Raw genomic sequence first — 19,264 nt, 5'->3', positions numbered from 1 at the left:
CTACAAGTTGGTTGGTTACCTTCAGTTAACTGTTGATGTTACAGTTGTCGTTCAATGCATGGTTAAGCAAACTTGATCCAGAGTGCTCTTGTTCTACTCGGGCTTTGATATACTCGATACTGAACTCCTGCAGAGGGGGTACTGGTATATATGGTTATGCCCCCTCGAAGTTTGTTCTGACTCCATCTGCTGGACGGGGGACATAACCCACCGTCTGGACTGATCCATGGTACTACAGGAACGAAAATTAGCAGGTAAGGAATAATTTTCTTTTGAACTTAATATGGCACATGTACTATAAGCAGATAATAATAAAAGTTTTTAAATAAATCAGTAGTAGGTAAGGACAGAGGAATCGGACCCACAGGAATCCTAAAGGAGGGACCTGTGAGATCTCCAGCATTCCTGTATTGCTACAGCTTTATTGCTGCTCGGATAAAATATCACATCACTAGTGGCAGGGGAAGGTAGGATCCCAACCTCCTGTGTTAAATGATCGTCACTGGCTCCCTGTGCAGAGTCGCTCTTAGGTGAAACTGATGGTGATATTCAGAAATAAAGGGTTTGATGTCTTCTGAGTTAGGACGTTATGAGCCAATGATATTATTGAGGGCTGAAGGGACAGGGCTGGTTCTGTTCCCTCTGCTCGTCCACACTGATTGCTTCTAACAAGTAAGGGGTCCTTTTTTTCCTTGGCATCTTTGATATGGAAAGCTTCTCTAGTGTGATTTAAAATAATTGAGATGAATGTGGATAGAGGAAGTGACGTCGACAGACCTAATGGCAGCGTGACTGAGGAGCTCCCGATCCCATCGAGCATAATCCCCCCTGCTATCTCGCCATCGGAGCTTCATAGCTGTTCATCGGTAGCTGGATCATTATTGGAAGCAACTGGGATGGAGGGAAAGAAAAAATCAGTAAACTTGAAGTGTTTTTCTTTTGCTTATGGGGCGGCAGCGTTGGAGGGCGAGAGCGGAGCTGAAATGGAGGTGGATCGTGAGTCCTTGGATGTTCAAACGGAGGAGGCGGCTGAGACAGTAAAATCATGTGAAGCTTTGCCGACCTGCGAAGAGTTCTGCTCCTGGTTCAGTGATCCCCGTAAAAATATGAGGGCCATGAATTCAGAAGTTGTTGAAATGGGGGCAGAGCTTCAGGAGGAGCTTTGGACATTGGCTGCAGAATGCAGGAAGTGGAAAACAGGGCTCAGTGCGAAAATGGGGCAGCGAAGAGCAGGTGATATTAGATAAACGGGAGGACCTGGAGAATGGGACCGGCCGATGCCACCTACCATTCAGAGGAGTCCCTGAGTGTGCAGATAGCAGCTCTGTGGTCGCTGCTCTCAGTAAAGCGATCCTTGCTGACCCCTCGGGGGCTGCGGCTAAGACGGAGATAAGATTGGAGCGTGCGCATAGAGCTCCGGGCCCCCAAACTGCTAAGAGACCCTGAGATATGTTGGTCTGGTATCACAGTTTTGCACTGAAGGAGAAAATAGTCTCTTTGGCCAGGAAGAAGTTGTCATGGGAGTGGCAGGGGCCTGCGCTCTCAATCTTCCCGATTTGGCTCCCGCTGTGCCTCGCAGAAGGCAGGACTTAAGGGAAGTCACCAGAGTTATGCAGAAGGAGAAAATCCGTTATCGGTGGCTTTCCCCGTTTGGAATTGCGTTCTCCGTCAATGGCGTCGGTACTAGGGCGAGATCTCCTGCCGAGGCTGAGGCAGCCCCTAAGGAAGCAGGTTTCTAGGTTCCTGAAAGACTGCCAGCGCCGACACCGACCAAGCAGCCTGCCAGCAGCACTCATTCGAAATGGCAGAGAGCTGGCAAGGTGGGGAAGCGGCTGGTTAGACAATCTGGTAGTCCCAGATCCCCTACTGGGCACAGAGCTTAGCATTTGAAGGTTCAGCTTCCTGCACAGCTCCTAGCTTATTGGATCGCAGCTGTCATAAAAGATAGAGCTGTTTAGGGGAGATCAATATATTTAGATATTCTCTATGTCTACTACTACGCCACCACACTGGTAGGAATTATTCATTTTATTCTCAATCCCATGCATCATACTCACGGATTGACTTCCTTTTAGTGGGAAAAGAATTCATGCCAGCAGTAATTAGTGCAGAAATAGGACCGGGTACTACTATCTATCATGAGCCTGTATGGTTAGATTTTCAAATTGGAGACCGAGATAAGGGGGATGGAACCTGGCGCCTTAATGATCGTCTATTAGATGATGATGATTTCCTTGCAAACCTGGAATTGGCAATCCAGGTTATCTTTCTTCTAATGATGTGGAAGGAATTTCCTCAGTGGTCCTCTGGGACTGTTTAAAGGCTGCTGATAGGGGGTAGACTGATTGCGAGGGCGTCATACAAAAAGAGAGAAGGTAAAATAGAGGCTCTCCTTACTTAAAGAAATCACTGAGCTCGAAGACTTGCATAAAAAATCTCTATCCCTGAAGATCTGTAAGAAGCTACTGCCGCTCGTCATACATTGCATTCCCTGCAATTAGAAGTTATTGCCCACCAATAAGACCTGACTAGACAATCGTTTTTTCAGTTTGGGAATAAGGCCTGTAAGCTGTTAGCCAGGTGCCTTAAGAGTCTGTTTATGTAATCCCAGGTTGTGAAGATTAAGGCTCAATCAGAGGAACTTCTTTTCTCTAATGCAGATATAAGGAATTATTTTAGGCAATTCTGTGAGCACTTGTATAGCTCTGAACTCTCAATTAATGATAGCTCCATTGATGCCTGTTTAGCAGAAATAGAGTTGCCAAAGCTTTTGTCAGAAGAACAAGGCCGAGTTGGACAAGCAGAGACAGTAGAGGTGCTTCAAGTGATAAAAACATGGGGAAATCCCCTGGTCCAGATGGCTTTACTGCAAAGCTTTATAAATGTTTTAGCCTCCAGATTACTAAGCCTGCTTACTAAATTGTTCAGTTATTTAAGATTGGAGGTAATCTCTCACGAGATGCTAACACAGCGGGGGTATCTGTGATTGCAAAACCAGGGAGGGTTCTAGAATTATGTGGTTCATGTCGACAGATTTCCCTTAACATTGATTTGAAAATATTAGCCAAAGTTTTAGCAGACAGGTTAAACAAGGTGATCAGCTCAAGATCATGAGGTCTTGAACGAGTAGATGTGACTCGGTTATTTACACTTTCGAATAATAGAAGGACTAGGGGGCATTCCATGAAGTTAGCAAGTAGCACATTTAAGACTAATCGGAAAAAAATTCATTTTCACTCAACGCACAATAAATCTCTGGAATTTGTTGCCAGAGGATGTGGTTAGTGCAGTTAGTGTAGCTGGGTTCAAAAAAGGTTTGGATAAGTTCTTGGAAGAGAAGTCCATTAACTGCTATTAATCAAGTTTACTTAGGGAATAGCCACTGCTATTAATTGCATCAGTAGCATGGGATCTTCTAGGTGTTTGGGTACTTGCCAGGTTCTTGTGGCCTGGTTTGGCCTCTGTTGGAAACAGGATGCTGGGCTTGATGGACCCTTGGTCTGACCCAGCATGGCAATTTCTTATGTTCAATCCACAATGATCAGGCAGAATGGCCGCAGATAATGTTAGAAAATTGCAGGATTTAATTTGGTGGTGCACAGAGAGAACAATCCCGACTGTGCTTCTTTCAATTGATGCTGAGGCAGCTTCTGATATCATGCCCTGGCCCTTTCTCTTTAAAACATTAGGGAAAATGCAGTTTGGGAGCCAGTTTTTGAATTGGATCTGTAGACATTAAAGTGAATGGGGGCTACTCAGGAAGGTTTGGAGAACAGAGGGGCACACGTCAGGGTTGCCCACTGTCTCCTCTCCTCTTTGCAGTTTTCCTCGAACATTTGCGACCAGGATTCCTTCGGCTGGCAATATATCTGGGATTTCAGTGGGGAGTGAGAACTATAAGATGGCCACGTCTGCAGATGACATCCTATTCACGCTTACACCTTAAGGGGTGTCCTAACTGAAATGACTACATTTAGTAGTGTGTCAGGGTTTAAAGTCAATGTGGAAGAATCAGAAATGCTGGATATATCTTTAACGAGTGAGGACATCGCATTGTTAAAAAACAACTTTTTCCTGTCGTGTAGCCAGATGGACTCAGAACAAATGGGTATAGTATGCTCGTGCTAGCAGTTGGAGACGGATCTGACGTCAGCACGGGTATATATACCCCCACAGGAAGCGTAGTAACTCAGTAATTTCCGTCTCCAAAGCAGTTTGGAGCGCCTGCACGCTCGTGGAAGCGTGTCTTCCAATCTACTTTCTTCTTACTAAAATTTCTATTGAACTATCGAGCCCTGCGCTCCTGCGGTGATACCAATCGGTCCCTCCCCCAGTGGAGCTTCCCGGGGTGATTTCCGTGATCCCCCGGAGGTTAAGACCTCGGTCCGGTGGCCGAATCGCGGCAGGGACGTAGCCCCCGGGCGAGGCTCGAGTGGGGCGAGTGAGGCGCCTCGGTCCCGGCGTGGACGAGGCAGCGGGTGCATTCCTCTAACGCGGCGGTGAAGGTACTTGCCCTCTCCCCCCGCAGCCGGAGACCGCCCGGGTTTTAGCCGGGAAGTGCCGAGGATCAGGTAAGGCGTATATCACTTACTTTTTGGTCTCCGAGGAAGGAGGATCGGCGGCGTGGCTTATAGGCGACACGCCGTGGTGGGCGCCATTTTGTTGGCCTTGTTCAGGTATTGTGCGTCCATGATAAGCGCGTGCCTATGACTAAGCGCATATGTATAGCTAGCATGTTGCTGAGCGCATGTTGCTGGGCGCATATTGCTTATCATTGGATATATATATTGCTGCCGCATATTATCAAGCGCCTGTTATATTAAGCGTATATTGCTGCCGCGTATTATTGTGCGCCTGTTATATTAAGCGTATACTGGTGACGGGTATTTTGTGCGCTTAAGCGTGTATTGCTGCCGCATATTATTGTGCGCCTGTTATATTAAGCGTATACTGGTGACGCGTATTTTGTGCGCTTAAGCGTGTATTGCTGCCGCATATCATCAAGCGCTTACTTTTCAATGGAACAGAACGCCTCAGTGTCTTCAGCGGGGGCGCCTCCTACCCCCGGCATTAAAGCCCTCGGCCTCTGCTCCGCATGCCAGCTTAGAGCCACGCATAGTGAAGACCCAGACTCCCTATGTGCCCAATGTGAGGAGGCCTTGGGACGCTCGGGCCAGGACCAGTCTCAGCCACGATTTCCTGACAGTTCCCCAGTGGCTACCCCGGAGTTAGCGGGCAGTCTCGACCAATCTGGAATCCCGGGGGATCTTGAACCCCGGCGATTAGAGACCACCTCCAATTCCTGGGTGGATCTCTTTCAGGGGATTCATGCCTCGTACAGATGCAAACGGCTTCCCGTCCAGGCCCTGCTGTTCCTGTTGTTTCTGCTGTGGCTGCGACTGCGGCTGCTGCTGCGGTTGCGGCTCCAGCAGATCCTGTTCCTGGGCCCTCATGCCCTTTTCGGGAGCAGGACCTCCCGCCGCTGGACAGTCCGGATCAGTCGGACCAGGAGGTTTCACCGGACGAGTCCGAACTCCCGGACGAAGGGGAGCTCCCCTCAGGGATCGAGCCATATAGAACCATGAGGCGGTTCTTCCCGAAGGAGGATCTCTCCGACCTGGTATCTCAGTGTCTGGCGGAGTTGGATATTACAGGTCCTAGTGCCACGGTACCCTCTGCGCAGAACCCCCTGCTGGAAGGTCTTCGTCCTACCGCCCGCCATTTTCCATTCTTGCAAACGGCACAGCAACTGATAGATTTAGAATGGGCTGCGCCAGCGGCCTCCTTCAAAGGGGGTCGGGCCCTGAGGGGCATGTACCCCCTGGCAGCGGCTATCCAGGAGCTGCCAGGGGGTCGAGATTACGTCGGACCAGTGAGTCCTCGCCATCATCCGAGAGGGGTATTATCTGGACTTTCATCCCCTCCCTCCGGACAGGTTTGTGGAATCTTCATGTCCCATACACAAGAAAGCAGCTTTGGAAGCTACCCTGGCGAGGCTCCTGTCCTTGAAAGCCATCATCCCAGTACCTGCATGGGAAGGGAATTCCGGACACTATTCCATTTATTTCATGGTACCCAAGAAAGGGGGCACCTTTCGGCCCGTACTGGACCTCAAGTCAGTCAATCGATACTTAAGGGTTCCGAGGTTTCGCATGGAAACTCTGCGCTCCGTCAAGACCGCAGTACAGCCAGGAGAATTCCTCACGGCCTTAGACTTGTCAGAGGCCTACCTGCATATTCCGATCCATCCGGATCATCAGCGCTACCTACGCTTCACGGTTTTGGGACGCCAATTCCAATTCCGGGCTCTGCCCTTCAGGTTGGCCACGTCACCGCGGACCTTCACCAAGGTGGTCGTAGTGGTAGCAGCGGCACTCAGACGGGAAGGAATCCTGGTCCATCCCTATCTAGACGATTGGCTGATCAGGGCGAAATCACGAGAGGAGAGCCATCGGACAACCGACAGAGTGATCGCCCTTCTGGAAAGCTTGGGCTGGGTAATCAACCTCAGCAAGAGTTGCCTCCAGCCTTCCCAGTAGCTGGAATACCTGGGGGTACAGTTCAACACCCAGGCAGACACAGTCAGTCTCACTGCCAAGAGAAGGTTAAAACTTCAGACGCGTATCCGGTACTTGATGGGAGCCAGTCGGCCCATAGCTTGGGATTATCTGCAGGTTCTCGGCCTCATGGCATCCACCCTGGAAGTGGTACCTTGGGCAAGGGCCCATATGAGGCCTCTGCAACGCTCCCTGCTCTCTCGCTGGAGCCCCCACTTCCGGAACTATTCCACGCACCTCCCTCTGCCGCCAGAGTACGGACCCGGTTACGGTGGTGGTTGCAGTCCAACCACACGAGCAGGGGGTCGAAGATGTCCTCCCCCCGCATGGACTCTGGTTACCACAGATGCCAGCCTGAGCGGCTGGGGAGCGCACTGCGAAGGCCTCACCGCACAAGGGCGGTGGAACAGAGAAGAGTCAGCGTGGAACATCAACCGTCTAGAGGCTCGGGCAGTCCGATTGGCATGCTTTCGATTTGCTCACAGACTGAAGAACAGAGCAGTCAGAGTGATGTCAGACACTGCCACCACAGTGGCATACATCAACCGTCAGGGCGGAACCAGAAGCCGACAGGTATCTCTGGAGATAGCCCCGTTGATGACTTGGGCAGAGGCAAATCTTCAGGACATCTCTGCCGTCCACATTGCCGGAAAGGACAACACCACGGCAGACTTCCTCAGCAGAGAAAGCCTACATCCGGGAGAGTGGCAGCTGTCCCCCACAGCCTTCCAGATGATTGTGGATCACTGGGGGATTCCGACCATGGACTTACTAGCGGACAAGTCCAATGCTCAAGTACCCAGATACTTCAGCCGCAAGCGAGATCCCTTCTCTCCGGGATCGACGCCCTGGTTCAGCCAAGGCCCCCAGGAGTCCTGCTATACGCCTTTCCTCCGTGGCCCCTGCTAGGCGCCATCATCCACAGGATTCAGAAACACCGGGGCCTAGTTCTTCTAGTGGCACCAGACTTGCCAAGAAGACCCTGGTACGCGGACATGAGAAGACTACTGGCAGGGGAGCCCCTTCCCCTGCCTCCTCTCCGGGACCTTCTGCGTCAAGGTCCCATCCTCCACGAGGATCCAGCTCAATTCTCTCTTACGGTCTGGCCATTGAGAGGGCTAGACTGAAGAAAAGAGGTTATTCAAAGCCCGTGATAGATACTCTCCTCCGAGCTCGCAAGTTTTCCACATCCCTCACCTATGTAAGGATCTGGAGAGTGTTTGAAGCATGGTGCGACTCTCATGGCTCCAGCCCACACGCGACCACAATCCCTATTGTGTTGGATTTCCTGCAAGATGGACTTCAGAAGGGTCTCTCTCTCAGCTCCATCAAGGTTCAGGTGGCTGCGCTGTCTTGCTATGGTTCCAGGATGGATGGCAAGACCATTGCCACACATCCAGATGTTTCTCGCTTCCTGAGAGGAGTCAAGCACATTCGTCCACCACTGAAGTGGCCAGTGCCTTTGTGGAACCTCAACATAGTTTTGGATTTCCTCGCGGGATCCGCCTTCAGACCCCTTCGAGGCCTGTCCCTCCGTTCTCTCACTTTGAAGATGGTGTTCTTACTGGCTGTATGTTCAGCACGCCGCATCTCAGAACTACAAGCGCTGTCCTGCCGTGATCCATTTCTCAGATTCACTCCTGAGGCTATCCATCTTCGTACGGTTCCCTCCTTTTTACCTAAAGTGGTTTCACAGTTTCATCTTAACCAAACCATATCCTTGCCTACCACGGCGGGTTTGAAGAAAACTGAAGAAGGGCGTTTGTTACGCCATCTCGACATTGGCAGATTGCTGCCCAGATATTTGGAAGTGACACAAGAAGTGCGTACGACGGACCATCTGTTCGTCCTGCACAGCGGGAAGAAACGAGGTGAAGCAGCCTCGCAGCCCACCATCACCCGCTGGATTAAAGAAGTTATCAGAGCGGCCTACGTAGAGGCCGGGAAGTCTCCGCCTCTACAGGTCAAGACTCATTCGACCAGAGCACAAGCGGCATCCTGGGCAGAATCCAGGATGCTGTCGCCTGCAGAGATATGTAAAGCGGCGACATGGTCCTCCCTCCATACCTTCTCCAGATTCTACCGTCTGGATGTCCAGGCCAGGGAGGACACAGCATTTGCGAAGGCAGTCTTACGAGGTCCTCAGGCAGCCTCCCGCCCAGTCCGGGAGTAAAGCTTTTGTACATCCCATTTGTTCTGAGTCCATCTGGCTACACGCCAGGAAATGGTGAGATTACTTACCTGATAATCTCGTTTTCCTTAGTGTAGACAGATGGACTCAGCATCCCGCCCAGCTGCCTGGCTAGATAGGGTTCTCCGATTCAAGGTAAGCCTTATCACTTCTTCCATGAGTACGTCCACTCTACCTGTTGTCGACGCCTTCCGGTTGGGACTGCTGGCGGTCTCCAGCTACTATCCATCGGTCAGGGGAATCCTGTTTTTCACTATTTCATTGATTGTCAGCACATGTCTATCCATAACAGCTTTTGCAAGGAAGATTACTGAGTTGCTACGCTTCCTGTGGGGGTATATATACCCGTGCTGACGTCAGATCCGTCTCAAACTGCTAGCACGAGCATACTATACCCATTTGTTCTGAGTCCATCTGTCTACACTAAGGAAAACGAGATTATCAGGTAAGTAATCTCACCATTACTTTCCAGTGGGCTCATTTATATAGGGAAGGCCAATGCAGCTCCCTTCCAAGTAAATTATCTCCCCTTCCTAGATGTGGTTGGAAAGGACCTGGATAAATGGGATAGATGTGACCTGCCCCGCTTCCGTTAGAATGAATATTCTTCCCCGGTTCTGCTATTTATTTTACACACTACCAATTCAGGTCTCCAGCCAAGTACTTTATTTTTTATTTTATCTGGAGTCGCCGGCCCCCTAGAGTCCCCAGAGCAGTAATGTACCACCCCAGAACTGGAGGTGGGTTAGGGGTCCCCAGTCTTAGCTGGTATTAGGCGGCAGTGGGTGGTCTTGGATGGAGGAGGACTTGTGCCATTTGATTGGTTTTGTGATGAGATGCGACAGCTCCCCCCCAAGGCAAATATTTTCATATACAAATCCGGCATTTTATGACTAAAGAAAACGTTCTCCTGGGACTACGGCTGGGGAAAACGTTCTCCTGGGACTACGGCTGGGGAAAACCCTTCTGGAGACTTTCTGGGCCCTGGCAGATGAAGGGAGAGAATACATCTCTAAAAGAGAGGCAAAGCGTCTTCCTGCATGGGAAGGTGACCTTGGTGCTACTTTTTCAGATTCTGTGTGGGGTCTGGCCTTCATGAATGTAGGGATAGGAATTATTTCGGCCCCCCTACTAGAAGCCGGGTATAAAGTGTTATTGTGATGGTATTTGACGCCACTCAGAACCCATAAATATTTTGCTGCTTGTTCAGGTTTGTGCTGGAGGCTCCTTTTCCCCCCTCTGGTGGAGCTGTCCCATGATTGCCTGCTTTTGGAAAGCTCTGTTTATGCCGACCAGAGCAACCCTGGGAGAGGATGTAGAATGCGTTGCACAGAGAGGATTGCTTAACACATCTGAGTGAGACTTACAGGCTTCTCATCGGTAACTGGCCCTACAATTTTGCTTGGCTGCCAGATGTGAGAGAGCTAAATTCTGGAGGAATTGGGCAGCTCCTTCTATGAAGGATATCCAGCAGGGTATGGGACGATTATACCACTTTAACAGGCTGATGGTGATTAGGGGAAAGAAGCTGTCTAAATCTGAGGCGTTGTGGTAACCGGGAGCATGTGCGTGGCCGAGCCGCACGCGCACCGAGGGCTTTTTCAAAGGCTCGCAGCCACGCGTGTATCTCCAGGTGCACGTGGAAGAGACGACAAACTAAAAAGTGGAGGGCCAGGACAGCACTGCTGGCAGCAAGCCAGCACATTCAACTTACTACTGCTCTGTAGGAAAAAAAAGGGTAGCTAGGGTGGTTTTAGGAGTCGGGGGAAGAGAGGGGAAAGGCAGGCAGGGTAGCTAGGGGAGAGAACTGGGGAAATGGCCCATCGCACCGCTCAACATTTCTAAAGAAAATCCCCCTCCCCCTTGCGCGCACAAGTGCCAACTTGCACTCACATGCATGCACCATTATAAAATCGGGCGCTCATGTGCGAGTAGGTAGCCGATTTAATAACATGTGTGCGTCAACATCAGTCGTCCATGTATGTGCGCCAGGAATCGCATGCACATGGACATCCACGCGCGTCTTTTAAAATTAACCTCTAACAGGTCGATACTCTAAGGCCGCGGTAGAAACAGTGCGGCAGTGCCGGGCGCACCCGCGGTTGCCGCACGCACAGTGCAGCTCGCCTACTGCTCGATCCCGTATGTAAATAGCTTGCAAATGCAAGCTGCGTCTAGGAAGCGTCCGTGAAGCGTTAGGCCCGCGCAACCCATTTTACTGTATAGAGCGCTATACAGTATCCTGGGTGCGCTGGCCTAACGCTTCATGGACACGCTGGTATCTGTCATTTCAAATGTCATTTCAACTGACATTTGAAATGACAGGTACCAGGAAGTGGATGGTTCCCCCCCCTCCCTCCCGAAGCAAGGCGCAGGGCGAAAAATAAAACAAAAGTTGTTAGATATATATCTATATCTCTATATAGATATATATCTATATCTCTATATAGATATATATCTATATAGATATATATCTATTTGGGCGGCGGGTGGACGCGCGTTTATCCGGAAGCAGGGAGCCGGCGGTGAAAGCGGCGTCCAGCAGCCCCCGCCGGCAGTGAATGAATGCACGCCTGTGTACGACCGTGCAATTTCGGCACTCAAGGAAGTCACATGCCGTGACGTCAAGCGTCGTGACGTCACCCCTTGAGCACTGAAATTGCACGGGCGTACACAGGCGTGCATTCATTCACTGCCGGCGGGGGCTGCTGGAGGCCGCTTTCACCGCCGGCTCCCTCCACCTGGATGAACACACGCCTGCACCCGCCCGCCGGCTCCCGCCGTTTCCGCCTGGATAAACGCCTGCCCGCCGGCTCCCGCCGCCTGGATAAAAGTGCACCCACCCGCCCGCCGCCGCCTGGATGAACAGGCGCCCACCCGCCCGCCGGCTCCCGCCGCCGCCCGGATAAACGCGCGTGGAGATGGGGGATTCGGAAACTGACATCTATATATATATATATTATATATATATTATATATATATATTATATATATCTATATTATATATAGATATATATATTATATATATATATTATATATATATTATATATAGATATATATAATATAGATATATTATATATATTTATATAATATATATATATAATTTCACACAAATCACCCCCATCAAACCTGTCCTGACTTACAGATCGATACAGTAAAGTGCAACCGCGGTTACCCTGCTCCTAACTCGCCTTCTACTCACTTTCCGGCCGCGTTAGCCCTTCCTGCAATACACTATCCCCTTTAACCCATCCCTACCGCCTCTTTAAATCCCCGGGTAACCCCTTCCGCACGCGGCATGTAGATTAAATGTAAACGAGCGAATTAGCTATTCCCTTCCATACAGTGACGCGTGCCCTGACTATCCCTTTTCTACGCCTGGATAAACGCGCGTCCACCCGCCCGCCGGTTGAAACTGACATCTAGAGATAGATATATATCTATCTATCTCTAGATGTCAGTTTCAACCGGCGGGCGGGTGGACGCGCGTTTATCCAGGCGTAGAAAAGGGATAGTCAGGGCACGGAAAGTGAGTAGAAGGCGAGTTAGGAGCAGGGTAACCGCGGTTGCACTTTACTGTATCGATCTGTAAGTCAGGACAGGTTTGATGGGGGTGATTTGTGTGAAATTATATATATATATTATATAAATATAATTATTATTATGTTCTAAATGATTATTCAAATAATGGAATGAATAAGACAGTAACTAAACTGTTAAACAAATAAATGACTGGAGGCAAGGATAACAATTCAATGATATAAATAAACAATACTCATAACCCGAGAACAGCTAATAAGGAGGGAAAACTCATTCCTTTTCACACAAATCACCCCCATCAAACCTGTCCTGACTTATAGATAGATATATATCTATCTCTAGATGTCAGTTTCAACCGGCGGGCGGGTGGACGCGCGTTTATCCAGGCGTAGAAAAGGGATAGTCAGGGCACGCGTCACTGTATGGAAGGGAATAGCTAATTCGCTCATTTACATTTAATCTACATGCCGCGTGCGGAAGGGGTTACCCGGGGATTTAAAGAGGCGGTAGGGATGGGTTAAAGGGGATAGTGTATTGCAGGAAGGGCTAACGCGGCCGGAAAGTGAGTAGAAGGCGAGTTAGGAGCAGGGTAACCGCGGTTGCACTTTACTGTATCGATCTGTAAGTCAGGACAGGTTTGATGGGGGTGATTTGTGTGAAAAGGAATGAGTTTTCCCTCCTTATTAGCTGTTCTCGGGTTATGAGTATTGTTTATTTATATCATTGAATTGTTATCCTTGCCTCCAGTCATTTATTTGTTTAACAGTTTAGTTACTGTCTTATTCATTCCATTATTTGAATAATCATTTAGAACATAATAAATTGCCATGCTGGTTCAGACCAAGGGTCCATCAAGCCCAGCATCCTGTTTCCAACAGAGGCCAAACCAGGCCACAAGAACCTGGCAAGTACCCAAACACTAAGAAGATCCCATGCTACTGATGCAATTAATAGCAGTAGCTATTCCCTAAGTAAACTTAATTAATAGCAGGTAATGAACTTCTCCGCCAAGAACTTATCCAAACCTTTTTTGAACCCAGCTACACTAACTGCACTTACCACATCCTCTGGCAACAAATTCCAGAGTTTAATTGTGCGTTGAGTGAAAAAGAATTTTCTCCGATTAGTCTTAAATGTGCTACTTGCTAACTTCATGGAATGCTCCCTAGTCCTTCTATTATTCGAAAGTGTAAATAACTGATGCACATTTACCCGATCTAGACTTCTCATATCCCCCCCTCATCCGTCTCTTCTCCAAGCTGAACAGCCCTAATCTCTTTAGTCTTTTCTCATAGGGGAGCTGTTCCATCCCCTTTATCATTTTGGTCGCCCTTCTCTGTACCTTCTCCATTGCTTACTTAATGTTCCAGGGTGGGAAAAGGGTGAGTGAGAGAGGGGAGGGTATTCCTCTTATATATTGGACACTACTCAGTTTTTGCTGATGTTGTTGTGGATATTGTTTTTTTGCTTATTGTGGCGGTTGGACAGTCTGTTATAAAAATTGTCAAATTCTAAAGAACAGGAATTCCGATAGTGTGAAAAATTTGTGAAAAGATGTTTTTAGTTTATCCATTTTATGTTGTTATGTTTTATTTGTGATTGAATGTGCGTGTATCTTTGTAACCGACCCTGAACAATTGCATAAATAAATAAAATAGATCCTACACAGTATGATAAGGAGAGCCACAGGAGCTCTCTAAAGACATCACACAGGGGTTTTCCAGGTGTCTCCCAAAGCTTCTGCTAAGTCACAGAATTCTCTAATATCAGGGATCCCATGTGGTCATTGTGTGATCTTTCAAGAAGTCTGATCCCAGGTGATTGGTAGCGTTAGGTTCCATTGTCACTGTCACACGATTTATTCCTTCTTTTTTTTTTTTTTTTTAATATCCAGCAGACAATGAGAAGAGGGAGGAGAATAGAGAAGAACACCCTACAGTACTGCCACTTACAGCAAGACAATCAAGAAATGCCTATGAGAATCTTTCCCAGAGGACTGAGGGGGGAGGCACGAGCCAAAGTCAGCAGGAACTGGAGCAGAAGCAGCGACACCCTGCAGGCGATTCACTGGATGGAGTAATTGCATGTGAGAGAAGTGATAGGGAGGTCACAGACATCTCTGAGCACCAAAGACACCCTAGGGCAGAGAAACCCTTTCAGATTAATAACAGTGATCAAATGACTTCTGCTCTCTACCAGAAAGACCTGAGAGTAGAGAGACCCTTCCAGAGTAATAACAGTGATCAAATGACTTCTGACCTCCACCAAATAGAGGAGAAGGGGAAGCAACCCTTTCCCTGTCACACCTGTGGGAGAACATTTGATAGGAAATGTCATTTTGTATTGCACCAGAAAACCCACACAGGAGTGAGACCTTTTCCATGCTCTTGGTGTGGAAAATCTTTCAAACAGAAGGTAACCCTGCAGTTACATCAGAGAATCCACACTCAAGGGAACACTTTCACTTGTACTGAATGTAAGAAAAACTTTTCTAGCAGTGAATCCTTAGTAAGACACAAAAGAACCCACGGGGGTCACAGACCCTTTCCTTGCCCTCAAGATGGGGAATCTTATAGCTCTGAGTTTTCTTTATTAAATCACCCGAAAATGGAGACAGAAAAGGGAACATTATCAAGTCCTGAAAGTGGAGAAAACATCATTCAAAAGCAAGACCTGATAAATCAAAAAACACAGAAAGAAAAAACATTATTCATGTGTACTGATGGGAACAAAAACTTTTATCAGAAAGAAAACTTCAAAAGACAACTAAAATTCCAACAAGGAGAGAAGGCAAATTTAAGTAATGAATGCAATAAAATCTTATTGTTCAGGAAAGTCTTTTCAGGAGCTGGAAAAAAATATACTGATGAAAGACCATTGTCTTGCATTCAGGCTGAAAAACATTTCAGTAAGAAGGCAAATGTCCCACAGCAGAAGAAGTTCCCCAAAGTAGAAAGTCAATTCATACATACTGAGTGTGATCAAAGCTTCAGGAATGAGCACAACCTGATAATCCACCAGAGAGTCCACACTGGAGTAAAACCATTTACATGTAGTGAGTGTGGTAAAGGTTTCAGTCACAAACGCACTCTCTCAGTTCACCAGACAATCCACACTGGAGTAAAACCATTTCAGTGTAGTGAATGTGATAAACGGTTCAGACATAAGGAAAACCTCAAACTCCACCAGAGAATCCACACAGGAGAGAAGCCATTTACATGTAGTGAGTGTGGCAAAAGTTTCAATCGGAAAGGAAACTTCAAATGTCACCAGAGAATCCACACAGGAGAGAAACCATTTGCATGTAGTGAATGTGGTAAATGTTTCAATGAGAAAGGAACCTTCACAAGCCACCAGAGAATCCACACAGGAGAGAAACCATTTACATGTGGTGAGTGTGGCAAAAGGTTTAGTTGTAAGACATATTTCAAGTGGCATCAGAGAATACACACAGGAGAGAAACCATTTACATGTGGTGAGTGTGGTAAAGGTTTCAGTCACAAACGCACTCTCTCAGTTCACCAGACAATCCACACTGGAGTAAAACCATTTCAGTGTAGTGAATGTGATAAACGGTTCAGACATAAGGAAAACCTCAAACTCCACCAGAGAATCCACACAGGAGAGAAGCCATTTACATGTAGTGAGTGTGGCAAAAGTTTCAGTCGGAAAGGAAACTTCAAATGTCACCAGAGAATCCACACAGGAGAGAAACCATTTGCATGTAGTGAATGTGGTAAATGTTTCAATGAGAAAGGAACCTTCACAAGCCACCAGAGAATCCACACAGGAGAGAAACCATTTACATGTGGTGAGTGTGGCAAAAGGTTTAGTTGTAAGACATATCTCAAGTGGCATCAGAGAATACACACAGGAGAGAAACCATTTACATGTGGTGAGTGTGGCAAAAGTTTTAGTTGGAAGAAATATCTCAAGAGGCATCAGAGAATCCACACTGGAGTGAAACCAACTCCTTGTATTTTGTGTGGTAAAAGCTTTAGAACAAATAAAGAACTTGCAAGCCACCAGAGAAACCACACAGGAGTCAAATGTAATTCACAAACTGTCCTATAGCTTTTGGAATTGTAAACTTGTCTGATAAAGTTCTTAAATAGTTTGATGCAAGAACAATAAATCTCTATATCCATCATTAAACCTGTAAGAGCCAGTGTACACTGAGATTGTACTTTCGAAAAACTGAAGGTAGTGTGAACCTTACAGATGCAAATACTCCAGTGCTAAATTACAAAAGTGAATGATCAAAACTGGTCTCTATCCTTAAGCTTGGACAGTTATTACAGTGAGGGGAAGGAATAAGTGAAACTCTACCAGTACATAAGGGTAAGAAGCAATGGAATTTGCAAAATGATATAAATCTTTGTAAAGAATCAGACCAGTAAACATGAACAATTAATTGCCAAAAACAAATATAGTGGGAACTATAAAGAGTTATTTCAGAAATGCAACACAAATCAAAGTCTGATACAGGAATGGTGAGTTTAAACACAGATGAGGGATTGATAATTGCAGCACAGGACATGGATGGGTCACAGCCAGCAGAGAAAAGAACTGGTAACACAGACAAACGCAGCTTCTGTAAAACAGAACTAGAAATAGTTTCAGGACCAGTGGGTTAGGCTCCCATTCCAGCAGATGGAGACGGAGCAAGCTGACCTCACAGAATATACCCCTGCAGTGACTTCAGCCTGCCAGTATTCTCCGTCTCCAGCAGATGGTGGATGTGAATCTCCCTGCTTGGGGATTGCTTCGATTTGAAAAAGGAGAACTAAGGAAAATAAAATTGCCCCGCTCTCCTGTGGTGATACCAAAGCTCCCTCCCCGGTTAAGAATTCCTGAGGTGATTTCCATGGTCCCTCAGATGTGTGCCTTGGTCCGGTAGCTGGTTTTCACCTGCGTGGATTTAGCTGATTGTACAGCTTAAAGGCAGCGGGTGCAGGAAGTCGATCGTGGCGGTGACAGCAGATGCCCTCTTGCCCCGCAGCTGGAGACCGTCTCTGTACTCAGCCATTAAGGGCTGAGCTCAGGTAAGTTTAAAAAAAAAAAAAGTATAAGGCAGAAACAGTGTAGAGTTTCGCAGGACTTCCTCCAGACTCCGTGCTCTGCGCACCATTCTGACGTTCATTTCCACTCCCATGGTGGGCTAGGACCTGCTTTTAGACTTTCTCCTGTGCGCCACGTGGCGTTTTTGCGTGTTTGACTGCCCTCTACTGGAACGTCAGTGTATGCAGTGCGTCCGGCTCTGCATACAAGTTGTGTGTTCAGTTTTTGGCGTGACTCCTGTGCATACATTTTTTAAATGTATCGGCGGTGCGCTCAGCTTGTGGTGCGTAGTTTGTGTGTAGTTTTGCAGTGCTTACTCTTACCTAATTTTTGTGCGCATAAAATTTGTGTGCTTGAAATTTTTCTGCGCGAGCTGGCTGGGCGCACGTTCTCCGTTGGCTGTGAATAAGAAATATAAGCTCCTTTCTTTCTTTTTGTGTTGCCTATCATATTCAGGCATCTCAGCCTGGAGTGCCCTCTAACGTGTCAGCGCTGTTTAGAGCCTCAGGAAGAATTGTCTTCTGATTTTACTAAGCCTGGTTCCTCCCAGCCTGATGATGGTCTGGTTAAGGATTTGTCTGGCCTAACGCCGGACCTTGGAACTTCCTTGACTGGTTCCTCCACAGGAGATAGCAGCTTCGTGGGCCTCGCTCCTGGTTTTGGCTTGGATCCTTCTGCCTTTTCTTGGGTAGAGTTTTTCAAGGATTGCAATCATTCCTTCAGGCGCAGTCCTCGGCCTCAACCAATCCTGTTAGATCAGATCCTCTGCCGGAGGCCCCTCCCTCTTCCAGTCCTATGTTTAAGCGCCGAAGCTGTGGGTATTCCCAATGGGAACCCGGCTGGCAAAGATGACACTAATCCTGATTACCTTGAAGATGGGGAAATTCCTCCAGGACTGGAACGGAATTGGACCATGTTATTATTCTTTCATAGAGATAAACTGCCGGCCCTGGGTGTTCCTGAGCAGATTCCATATCTGAGCCAAAGAAGAATTCCATTTTGGTTTCTTGGCGAAAAACCTCTTTTTTCCTTATTATGGAAGCCATTCAAGAATTGATTAATGTTGAATGGGATGCTTTGGAGGCAAATTTTAAAGGGGGTCGGACATTGGAAGGTCTGAACGCCCTGGATCCAGTGGTTAGAGAGTGTTTTGTGTTTTCTGAAAGTGGATGCACTTGTCTGTGCTGACTCTTAGTGGACGACTATATCCGTGGAGGGAGAAGCGGCCTTGAAGTATGTACATGATAGGAGGACTGAGACCATACTTAAGCAGGCCTTTGAGAAAGAAAGAGATTTAACATTAGCTGAAAACATGTCACAGGAAATAGTCCAATTTATGGAATGGGTGGAAGGACATCTTCAGGTGATCTTGGCCTCTCACATTGCAGGAAAAGACAATGTAAGAGCGGACTTTCTCAGCAGAGAGAGTCTGGACTCAGGAGAATGGGTATTGTCGGACGAGGCGTTTCTGCTGATAGTGGATCCCTGATGCCTTCCATTCTTTGACCTACTGGCAACTTTGCGCAATGCGAAAGTTCCTCGATTCTTCAGTCGCAGGAGAGATTCGTGGTTCCCAGGTATCCAAGCTCCCCTGCAAATCTGATTGGAAGACAAGCTGCCTTATTCCTTTCCCCCATAGCCCATCTGGGGCAGAATAGTTTGCAGGATCGACGGCCACAGGTAGCACCAGATTGACCCAGATAACCATGGTATCCAGAACTGCATGGTCTCCTGGTTGAAACCCCCCCCCCCCCCTTTTGTCTTCCGCCCCACAAGAATCTGTTGCAGCAGGGACCTGCCCTTCATGAAGATCCAACTCGGTTTTGTCCTACGTTTTGGCCCCTGAGAGGACTCGTTTGTTGAAGCTCGGGTATTCTTTGGTGGTGATTGCCACCTTGCTTCGCACTCGAAACGTC

At 47.8% G+C, this 19,264-nt stretch overlaps 1 protein-coding gene across 1 annotated transcript in view; it reads left to right on the top strand.

Annotated features, from left to right (window-relative positions):
- Positions 1-16,442, top strand: part of LOC115086114 (oocyte zinc finger protein XlCOF6-like) — a 35,680-nt gene extending 19,238 nt beyond the window's left edge. Inside the window, exon 4 of the mRNA XM_029592635.1 lies at positions 14,182-16,442. Within this exon, the coding sequence (XP_029448495.1) occupies positions 14,182-16,361 (2,180 nt within the window). The 3' untranslated portion in view covers positions 16,362-16,442. The remainder of the gene's footprint in view (positions 1-14,181) is intronic.
- Positions 16,443-19,264: the final 2,822 nt, after the last annotated feature.

This window comes from Rhinatrema bivittatum, chromosome 2, assembly GCF_901001135.1.
Source record: "Rhinatrema bivittatum chromosome 2, aRhiBiv1.1, whole genome shotgun sequence".
NCBI lineage: Eukaryota > Metazoa > Chordata > Amphibia > Gymnophiona > Rhinatrematidae > Rhinatrema > Rhinatrema bivittatum.
The sequence above is the reverse complement of the archived record's forward strand: the minus strand, read 5'-3'. Positions and strand labels throughout refer to the sequence as shown.